The sequence below is a fragment of the Cucumis melo genome, chromosome 6 (genome assembly GCF_025177605.1).
Source record: "Cucumis melo cultivar AY chromosome 6, USDA_Cmelo_AY_1.0, whole genome shotgun sequence".
NCBI lineage: Eukaryota > Viridiplantae > Streptophyta > Magnoliopsida > Cucurbitales > Cucurbitaceae > Cucumis > Cucumis melo.
Genome location: NC_066862.1, coordinates 15223499 through 15234882, shown reverse-complemented (window position 1 = coordinate 15234882; position 11384 = coordinate 15223499). Strand labels below are relative to the sequence as shown.

The 11384-nt window shown below is 32.9% G+C and overlaps 1 protein-coding gene across 1 annotated transcript; it reads right to left on the bottom strand.

Moving 5' to 3' along the window:
• Positions 1–207: 207 nt before the first annotated feature.
• LOC103496877 (MLP-like protein 423) lies at positions 208–2043 on the bottom strand. The gene is made up of 2 exons (XM_008458908.3): positions 1841–2043; positions 208–802 (listed from the first exon to the last, which is right to left on the bottom strand). Exons 1-2 carry the CDS (start codon positions 2025–2027, stop codon positions 507–509), a joined length of 483 nt encoding a protein of 160 aa, XP_008457130.2. The 5' UTR covers positions 2028–2043; the 3' UTR covers positions 208–506.
• Between the last annotated feature and the right edge of the window lie 9341 nt (positions 2044–11384).

Here is an 11384-nt window from a genome sequence, read left to right as displayed (position 1 = left end):
TCTAGATAAATGGGTTGGGCTTCATAAAAGGGAAATAAAGTCCATCAGTTCAATCACGAAACTAGTTACCAACTTTTATGTGTTTATTGTTGTTTCTCTATAGTTTGTTGATTTTTGCTCGTCTTCATGGTTTGTAGGACGTGTTGTGTGGCATACATCTATATCCTGTGTAAAAGTACCTCTTTCCAAAATTTGAGAATGCATGGCTTACAATTAAAAATAAAGGATCCTTAATTCCCAAATACATTTTAATAAGTTGATCGACAAACTATTTTTTGCATACACGAAGTTGTGATCCATTAGCCAATTGGAGATATGACGTCACACACCAGAGAGCTTTGACACACACACAATAACGATAGATTATTTCAATTTTACAAATTATACTACACATGCATCCATAACAGACATAAAACGACACATTACATATTACACATCCATTTTCTTATTTTAAGAACAAACCAAGTAGAAAGTCTCCAAACTTGAGGTCACACAGCTTGAGTAATTTAGGGTTTTTGGTTCTGGGAAAAATAAGCATCAACACCTTTGGAAATGTTGATAAACATTTCCACGTAGTTTTCAGGTGAAGGCACATTTTCCTTTGCCTTTACAAAATCAATAGTCCATTTTGCAAAGCTTCCTCCTCCAACTTTGTTTAAGCTTCCATTAACAACTTCAAGTTTCACTGTGAACACTTTGTAATTCTTTAGCAAATCCCCTTCAATGGTCTCATAAATTATGTATTTCTTCATATCATCCACTACTTTTAGCTTTATGTTTGCTGTTAATAATTGACGACTTCCTGTATGTTCACATTCAAAATATATTAAACTCTTTGATCTTTAACTACTTTTTCTTCTTTAATTAACCAAATATGTAGTGAACATATGTACATAACTAGTGTTATGCAAAATTATTATTTGATCTTGATATTTATTTTAGTTGTTTTATTTTTGTTTAATTTCTATTATATAGATAATAGTTAGAGTTATTTTCAAATGTAATGAAACGATCCAAAATATTTACAAATTATAGTAAAGTGTCATTGTCTATCTACAATGAACCATAATAAGCTAAGATAGATGATCAATTGCATGTCTATTTGTATCATGATACGTACACACAAATAGTAGTTTATCTTGGTTAATCATAGATAGTAGTTTATCTTGGTTAATCACAGATATATTATAATATTTTTATTATATCCGTAAATATTTTCAGAAGATGTCATTTGATATAATTTTCCTCTAAAATGCCTATATGATTAAGATTATATATATCTTCAGAGCAAAAAGAAGAAAAAATTCAATGTTTCAAACTAGTCCCTCAACCTTAAAATAAGGTAATTGTAATAAATAGTACGTCAAGAAATAATACTCGAATGAACAATAACATTTAAAAAAAATGTATAAATATAATAATTCTATATAGACTCCTATTACTATATGGTCTATCATATATCCAAACACCTACTAACGATATGGTTTATTAGTGATAGACACCGAAAGCTAGATCTAAATTTTGTTATATTTACAAACTCTTTTACATTATGCTATACCAACAAATATTTTAGATTTGATTGTTATACATGCAACTTACCAACTCTTAAAAAAAAATGTTTTAGTTAATTGAAAGTTAGATATAATAAATTAATTAAAGTCTTGAAATATCTTAAATCAGTTATCTAATATTTCGATCATCTAGCAGCGTAGGTTTGAACAACGAGTATTCATTTAGAAGTTTCAAGATGGTTATTCTAAAAGCAACAAGAGTGCTTGAGAATTAAGCCTAAATATAAATATCTAGAAGAAGAAAAGAGAAAAGAAATCATCATACTCACCAAGGTGGTATTTCAACTGTATAACAGTGTCAGCAGAAAACTTTTGACCTTCAACAATTGCAAAGTTATTGAATTGCTCAGGAAACAAATTGACCAAATCCCCCATATGGTTCCTGAAGAACCCATAGAACTTCTCAATGGAAGATTTTAGCTGAACTTTTACCCAAATGCTCTCACTTTGGCTCATTTTCTTCTTTTGTACTAATTGTGATCAAATCTTTAAGCTAAGAGAGGCCTTTTATAGTAAGATTTCGATGACTACTTTAGGAATGATTTGAACTACCCCACTCAATAATTTGGCCAACTTTTATCATTTTTTAACACTCTTGTGACTGCAGCTTATGAATGCACTCTTTGTGTTCCCCCACTAACTATATTTTTAATCAAGATGTTTTTTTCTTAAAGAAACATACCGGATATGGGGATGGGTATCCCCATATCCTACTTTTATTGATAGAGGAAGTTGCAATACCTAGAGGTAAGCCAAAACATCAGTACAAGGTTAATTGCGAAATGCATCAAGATTCATGGAGATGGTGCTGTGGCTATAACCCTTCAGCAGGTGGTGTCTTGATGACCAAATGTCGACGAGGTTGCAAATATTTTCCCGACTAGCCATCAGACTGGTATTTTTAATCAAGATATTTAAAATAATCTAATTGCTTGTTTGTTGATATACCAATTTAATTAGCTCTCTCCACCCTACCTAACAATACCTTATTGGGAAACCTTTCAGCTTTTCATCTTTTTGTAAAAAGCATAACAAAAGTTATCATTTTTCTTTTCATAATATAATTCTATTTTGGTCTCAACCCAATCTAATTTTTAGATCACATTTTCAATGATCTATAACTCACTCCCATTGTTTGGATGTCCAACTATAATATATATTTAGCGTTTTTGTCTACTATAACTTACAATTAATTACAATTAATATGCAGGGTTTCAATGCCAATTTCGCTCATTTAATACTTTCAAGCTTCTTCTAATTCTCTCCAACGTTGGTAGCTTCTCTCTTTGATTACTCTCTGGTTACTCTTCTCCTCAGTAGCAACTTCCAGACATAGTTTCTTTAGTCCGTTCAAACATGAGATTTCTAACGGAATGCAAACTGATTTCTATATATTGATTACATTTTTGTTTCCATTCGAGTATTTATTTGGAGTGATTTTGGTTGTTTTTGTTTATATTTGTTTTTCTTTTCTGTAATTTCTGTTTGTGGCTCAAAATGTAAATCTGTGATCCCAATTTTTGTGCATGAGGTATGTTCGAAATCAGTGTGTAGTTGGAGTGAAAAAAACATGAAAATTAACTAATTGCAAACCGATTTCTATATACTGATTACATTTGGTTTTCATTTGAGTATTTAGTTGGAGAAATTTTGGTTGTTTATGTTTTTATTTGTTGTTCTCTTTTTTAATTTTTGTTTGTGACTCATATTCTATATTTGTTATCCCATTTCATGCTCTTCATAAATTTTCTAACTAATTACTATTTGTTGTTTTAAATTTGAGTAGCATGTGTCATAGCATCGGATAATCCTTTGATTGTCTTGTCATTACTTTGCGATCTAAATGATTTTATCATCTGTTTTATTGTGTCTGATGCAAAATTAAGAAGATCAAAGAAGAAATGAAAAGTCAAAAAATGATTAAGAAAAATTGAAAAAGCTAAATGTTCGGCCAAAAAATCAAGTACAAGAAAAGGATTGATGAAAACTCTAAAGTTCATACATTTCTTATCAATTAACTTACGTTTTACTTCCTTTGATTTCCTATTTGTTAGAATTTATGTCCTAAAACTCGTAACATGTAAATTATAATTAACAATCTCTCATTGAATTATTTATTCGTGAAATAAAATACTATAATCTTCAATCCATCCAATAAACTAAGGTCTTGAGGCTATCTTGTAAACTTGAGCTTTATGTAGAGACATAAATATGGATCAAGTCATTCAAATTCATAACCTAAATCGTCTTATAGTATATGAATAACACTACAAGGACAAATCGGCGTCGAAAGATATAACATCGGGACAAACTACTAGTCCCGATGTCATGTCACATACGTGAAGAAACGGCGAAAACATTATTTTAATAGCATCTTTTTCCGATTTTCTTCATGACACGTCAGGATAAAATAAGCCAGTCTCGACGGTTCTCAACTGGCATCAGAAATAGAAACATAGTTCCCGATGTGTAGCATAAGAAGTCAGGATAAACTCGAACATTTATTATGTGTTAGAGCCATATTCCCGACACTCCATGCATGGCATCGGGGATAGATATATAGGTCTGACGGATTGCATGAGATGTCGAGATAAACTCAAACATTAACTATGTGTCAGAGTAAGATCTTCGACGCTCCATGCATGGCGTCAGAAAAAATTTACCTGCTCCCGATGCCATTAATGATTCGTCGAGACAGTATCTAACTATTCCTGATGTGTAGCTAACGACGTCGGGAGTTTCCTTACATATTTCGTTTTTGTTCTCTAAAAGGCAGAATTGAAATTTTGAAGAGAAAGAAAAGAGAAGAAGAAAAATGAGGGAGAGAAGAGTCTGTCGCTTACCTCCATGCCTTACCCTTACCACCGCCTGCCTCTTCGCTGCCATCTCCTTCGCTACCTCACCATCATTCTTCCATTTTTAGTAAGTTTCAAACCCTTAGGTGTTTTATTTGTTATTTTAGATTTAAGTTTCAACATAAATGTTTATGTTTATGTTTCGACATAAATGTTTAGATTGTAGAGATTGTAGTTTAAGTTTAGTGTAATATTTTGACATAAATGTTTAGATTGCAGGGACTGTAGAGATTGTAGTTTATGTTTAGGATAATGTTTATGTTTATATTTAGATTACTGTTGCTATTTCTGTTTATAGTTTATGTTTAGGGTAATATTTTGACATAAATGTTTAGATTGCAGAAATTGTAGTTTATGTTTAAGGTAATGGTTACATTTATGTTTAGGGTGATGTTTCTGCTTCTGTTTGTAGTTTATGCTTAGGGTAATGTTTCGACATAAATGTTTAGATTGTAGAGATTCTAGTTGATGGTTGTTCTGTTGTATATGTATGTTTATGCTTTTGAATGTACATTGATGGATATTCTGTTATTTCATACAAATGTATGTTTTGTTGAATGTATATTGTATATATTTTTATATCGAATTTTTTGTGTATTTCAGTATTATGTGCAATGGAGGAAGGAAAGTTGAACATTATTTTAGTTAGTTTGATCATAGAGACATGGGCAGCATGTGTAAATAAGGTAGTTGAACATTATTACAAGCCGCATCCAGAGAAATACAAGCTTGTTTGAAACAGAAAGAACCGAACAGGTAAGCCATAGAAAATTCTTTACTTGCATATTAGGTAATATGGAAGCGAGAAACTTTCTATGCCTTACCTGTTCGGTTCTCAATCTTGTCATTTTCTGCTTTTCTCTTCCTAATCAATTTTCTGTAACTACCAGAGTAAGGGTTCTTTTTATTTGAAACAACCTTGTGTTTCTCTCAATGCAACACGTAATAATGTTCGACTTTTCTTTTTACACATCCTACCCATGTCCCTATGATCATACTAGCTACAGTGATGTTGAGGCAGTGTACAGAAGTTGAGAAACTGGCGTCGGCGCTTTGAACTATGTTTAAATTTTCGTTTTTGATTTGTATTATTCATGTAATTTATATTTGAATTAATTACGAACGTGTACTTTGTTAACATTTCAATTAATAATAAATTCGATTTGGTATTTTAGTAATTCTTTTTATTTTATGTTAGTTCTAATTCAATTTAGAATTTTAAGAATTTTTTATTAAGTTTAAATTAATTAATAAAAGTTAGAATTATGTTAATTTTTTTTATAAATTTTATGTTAATTAATAAAAAAATTAAATTTGATAGCACTGCCAACGCCGCGTAATAGACGACGTCGACACATATAGCGACATTAGCAATGAGGAATTTACGACGCTAGTGACACACATCGGTAGTTCTGCATTGCCAACATGTTGACGATGTCAGTGAAGAGTGCGTCGGTAGTAAGCTTTCCTGACGTCGTTCTGTTCTCATGTATGGAAAGGCAACACTGATGCTTTTCTCACGACGTCCTTGTCGACGTCAGTTTCGGCGTCGAGGCAGCCTCTCCTAACGCATTTCTGGATTATGTTGACGTGTATCTGCGTTCGCATACCTCCTTCTTCTTGTAGTCTAAGTTGGACGCCTTATTCTAGTAACACTATGAATGCGGTCTGCTTTGTAGTTAATACAAACGATGTGATCCTGAATTGTTTGTATAGAGACATGAAAGCGGGGGCATCCTATGTAAAGAGTTTGTATAAGATTGGACCACTAAATAGTCACTTTTACGTTATAATACCATTGGCATTTTAAATTGACTATTTCTTTTTAATTCGATGACCTAAGTAACTTAACTTTAATCCTGAGCTAACTATGAACTCCTGTTCACACGAGATTATCCTTAGATCTTCATTGGTGAGGGCAACTCATCAACGTTGTCCTAATATGTCTCCTGTTTTAGGGGTAAGATTGGGAGGATAGCTAGAGACATAGAGTGCAAGATGGAATTCACTCTTGACCACATTAGAGTAAGTAGATAAGTTGTTTCCTTATGCACGAAATCCAGGTCTTTGAACAAGGGGCCCCACCTTCTCATTGGCTTGAGATGAATTCGATTTGTAAGTTAAACCTTAAACTAATTGTTCATTAGAGGATCAGTGATATTTAAGGAACAAGAAGTAATCTCAAGGATAAAATGATATGTTTCAAGCACCGACAAAACCAGAAGCACCTCTTATTTGTTATTCACATTTCATTTGATGGTCAAGGAAAATTGATAGCTAGGTAGTGATAATTCTAGGGATTCTCGAGGGGAAAAAATAGAGATATCTCCTACATTACCCGTAATATGAATTGACCCAGTTGAGATTACGAACAATTTGTGAAGGGTTAACTTAACTAATCAAGGTTATACAGGTAGACATAAATATATCTATAGTGAGGGAAGTGCAATGTAACTACGGGACTTTAGTGGAATAATCCGTTAGTTAAAGAATGTTGATTAGCTTGGTCTAAAAGAGTTTAGGCAGTTAATTTAGGATTGTTGGAACCTATGATCTATAGGCTTACTAGTTCCCTTTACAAGGTAATTATGGAAATAAAATTTAGGATAGGGTGATCGTAAATTTGAAGAGTGTTCAAATTATTTTAATTAACGAGTTTTTGAGAAAAAAATAATATTTAAATACGATTTAAATATTAGAAAATTAGAATTAATTCAATTGGATTGATCGAGATTTGATTTAATATTATTATTTTATTAATATTAATTAATTAGATTAGTTAATATTAAATAATAAAATAATTAAAAAATTGATTTATTAGAAAATCAATTTTGAAAAAATCAAATTGAAATAATTTTAATTTGAATATCATTCTTAAAAAAGGTGAAGAGGTCGGGTGATATTTCCGACTTCCTCCACCGAACATCAAGCAACTAAGAGATTTGTAATATGAATTTTGATGAGATTGCTCAATTGTTAAAAGTTATTATTGGTGGAAATTGGATAAGAAAAGTTGAATAATTTAAAAAGAAATTATGAATAGTTTATAATTTCATTTTTTCTAAAAACTCATTAAATCGATCACTAATTCGATCATACAATCATGTTCTAAAGTCAGAGAATAGTAGAGAAGACCCTGTAGTCATCTACGTACGGCTTGAAATTAACAAAAACGATGAAGAAGCGAAGGAGAATTTCGAATTTTAAAATTAGTGTTCTTGAATTTTATGTTTTTCTCGATTCCAATTTCATGTCAACTATGTTGTGGGTGAATGCGTAGAAAACTCTTTTTGTTTTTTCCTTTTTATCTCTCTGAGGTATTTGCAAACATTTCTCGTTTTCTTTTTAGAATTTTTTATGTGTATGGATCTCTTGGAATTTTTCTATGGTAAGGTAAAAAACGTTCCCTCAAATGGGAAATGTCTGCCAATTTATAGAGAATTCAAATTCTTCATCAATTAGGAAATGAATAAACACAATTAATTTAAAAAGAAAAGTTTAAATAAAAAACTGAAAAAGCAATGTGAGATAATCAAATAAACCTTCAGTTAATACGAAGGCTAATGACTATTGTAATAACTAGAGGGACAACAGAAAAGAATAACACAAGAAACTTTGGTAACCTAGTTTGACCAATGTTGCCTACGTCTGGGAAGCTGCGCACAACCCTGATGAGTAATTTTATTAATATTCACTTAAGTCAATATATATACATCGATACAGCATATAAACTCTGTTCAATGATGTCTTAGCTTCAGACTTCAGGCTCCCCTTGAATGCATGAGTTACTCTCCTTCATGATGTCTGACTTCAAGCTCCCTCTGAACGCATGAGTGAATATCTTCGACGATATCTTTATATACTTCTAAAGATTATTGTGACCACACATATCACTGTCTCGTTCTTTTCGTTACTCATCGACGATCTCAACTTAGATCAACATGTTGATCTTATACACATAAGATCATAAAACCTTTTCGTTCATGCAGCTTCTGCAACCAGTTCTTCGAAGACCTTCAGTCGTAAATAATCTTCTTGATCTTTTTCCACACCCGTGTACTATCTTCGAAAGCCTTATTTATACATATATGATCTATATGCATAAATCTTATTTCTTTAAAGATAATTAGCAAGATTCCTAAAATCAAGGAGAATCTTTTTATCCTTTAATTATCTTATCTTTTTCAAGAATAATCTAATAAAATCTTTTAGACAAACTCTTCAACAAACTCCCCCCATTTTCTTTAAAAGAAATTTCTTTTCTCGTTCAAGACAATGCTTCCATATAGACAACTTTTGATACAGATAGATTTTATCATGTCATAACAAAAAAAATATGAACAGTATTTATCATCACACGCTTCCATCACTTAATCAAACTAGATCATCATTTCATCCACAGAAGATTTTCAAACAACACAAATTAGTAGATAAAAGAGACAACTACTTCTGTCTTCCTTCTTTCTTATAAAAGATCAATCAAAAGCAAAAATAAGAGGAAACTTCTACTAAGAACAAAAGATCAGCAAACCAACCAAAATTCATCAGCAACACAAACATTACATCCCTCAGTCACAACATCACTCATCCTTCAACCTGTACTCTGCTGCTACTGCTCCCCTTTGAACCAAAACAAAAAAATCAATCAGATCCATGTTCCCTTCGACGGGTAGATGGGGCAAAAGACTTTAAGTAATGAATGAGAGAGTCCACCTCTAGTCTTCGTTCTAATAATAGATTGATAGAATTAGACAAGGCTCGAGATTCAGCAGTAAGTGAGTTAACAATTCGGGATGCCAACTCTCGATCAACAAACTCATCCCAGTCACTTATATCGAAAATGCGCGGGCTGCGAGACAGATGTATATCATGATCAATATTAGGCGCACGACTGCCTTGGAAGAGTCTGTAGTTGAGCGATAATGTTTTAGGATCAGGTCTAGGAGCATCAGATGCAGTTATCACAACAACATTCAAGTGAAGGACCAAACTAGAAAAAAATCGCGGAAGAGCGATTGGAATCTTGACCCCAAACGAACCAACATGCCTTAACAGCTGATTATATATAAAAGTTTCTGTATCCACCTTATTGTCATTACAGATTTGATACAAAAAAGTTCCCAAGGCAATAGATACACTGGAGCCATGGGAGGATGGGAACCAATTAGCAATACCAATCTTATGCAAGATTGCATATTTGATGCTAAGAGCGACTGCAGGTATCTATTGACAGGCCACTTAGACAGAGTCCCACCAGATAATACAGAAGTCAAAACTTCAATTGAAGGAGATGACGAAGAACAGTCAATATCAACAACATTTCCTAGAAATATGTTAATCACAGCAGCAGAAATTACAAATTTGAAATCCCGAATATGAACCTTCTGATAATCCGGACTACTTGGATCATTAAATTCATTAAGAAAATTGACTACAAACTCTCTAATAAGCTGGGGATAAAATGAACCGACATTTGAAATAGTTTTCAATAAATGTGCTCTTTCAATAAGATTCATAATACTCATGCAAGACTGATGTTTGTCAGAAAGATTTACCTCATCTGCTATCCTCCACTGAACATTTTTCTCGTGATGAAAGGAGATTCCATCAATCGGAATAGATGGAATATTATAGGAATCTTCTTTTTGCCAGTTTTGGTAGTTATATTACACCGATTATGTTGAGATTTTCACTTTGCTGGCTGTTGTGCAACGGGATTTCAGGATAACCAGGTGAAACAGTTGGATTATTATCAGCATCGGCAGGAATTTCTTCAAAACGAATGTCAGGATTTGGAGGATCGACCTCATTCTCATCACTTTGAGCATCAGTTCTCCTTACAGGTGCAACAGAAACATCACTAGGAACAGATGCATGGGCAACATTCGATTCAGAGGGAAGTGACGCAGAAGGAGGAGAATGAATTGATGGTCCAGGTTGAACATTAGAAGTATGATGAATACTAGGAGTAGGAACAAACACTCCTTCAGTCGACAAACACTCCTTCAGTGGACGAGCTTTTTTTAGAATGAACAGACACGGAAGGAGCAGTAGGCATTTCAACAGTAACCTCACGAACAGTGGTCTTCTTCAACAATCAAGCCAAAGGTACATCATCTAGGTCATCTAAATCCATATCAGATAGAGGAGTCTCATGGATATTCGGTGCATTGAAGTCGCAGGATAAGAAGAATCAACAGTTTCTTGCACAAACTTAGGTAGTTTGCTTGAAACCTCTGCTTGAGATTTTTTTTTATGGGAGACGATACGGTCTTCATGGTGGAGTACTCTTGAACCTTTAACCTCTCACATTTTGTACAGAGGGCGACAAAATTTGAACTTCAGGTTCATCTTCAGTCGATTTCACCATATATGAACCCCTTCGAGTATTCACCATAATGAAGTTTACACCAAAGCCTAGAGCAAAAAATTTCACAAACGAAGAATGACGAAGATGAAGCGAGCACGATAATGCTAGTTAAATAATCAATAATGATTAAAATAAAAAACTCTTCAAGTGTCGAAAAGATAGCCATTAATTCCAAAGGCGACACTGACACAATTAATATTTCCGAACGTGTAAACATGTGCTGTCCTTTTAGCTGCTCATGGAGTGAAATGTGACAAACTCCTAAATCAGTACATAAATGCTCAAATAAGTTTGCATCTAGTAGCTTAGTGAAAATATCTGCCAATTGCAAGTTCGATCGAATAGGATCTACTTTAATAACTTTATTTTCAACAAGTTCTCTGATAAAATAATGCCTAATATCAATATATTGGGTTCGTCTACGTTGAATTAGATTTTTTAATATATCAATGTCACTTATATTATCACAATATAAAGTCATGATATCTTGTGTTAGGCCATACTCATGCAACATATTTTTCATCCAAATCAACTGGGTACAAGCACTCCATGCTGCTATATATTTCAGCATCATCTGTAGACAAAGAA

Bases quoted from the DNA above. Each gene is read 5' to 3' on its own strand.
- LOC103496877 (XM_008458908.3), bottom strand. From the start codon at position 2,027: ATGAGCCAAAGTGAGAGCATTTGGGTAAAAGTTCAGCTAAAATCTTCC. The intron at 803-1,840 runs GTGAGTATGATG...GTGAACATACAG, and splicing joins ACAGTTGAAATACCACCTTG to GAAGTCGTCAATTATTAACA.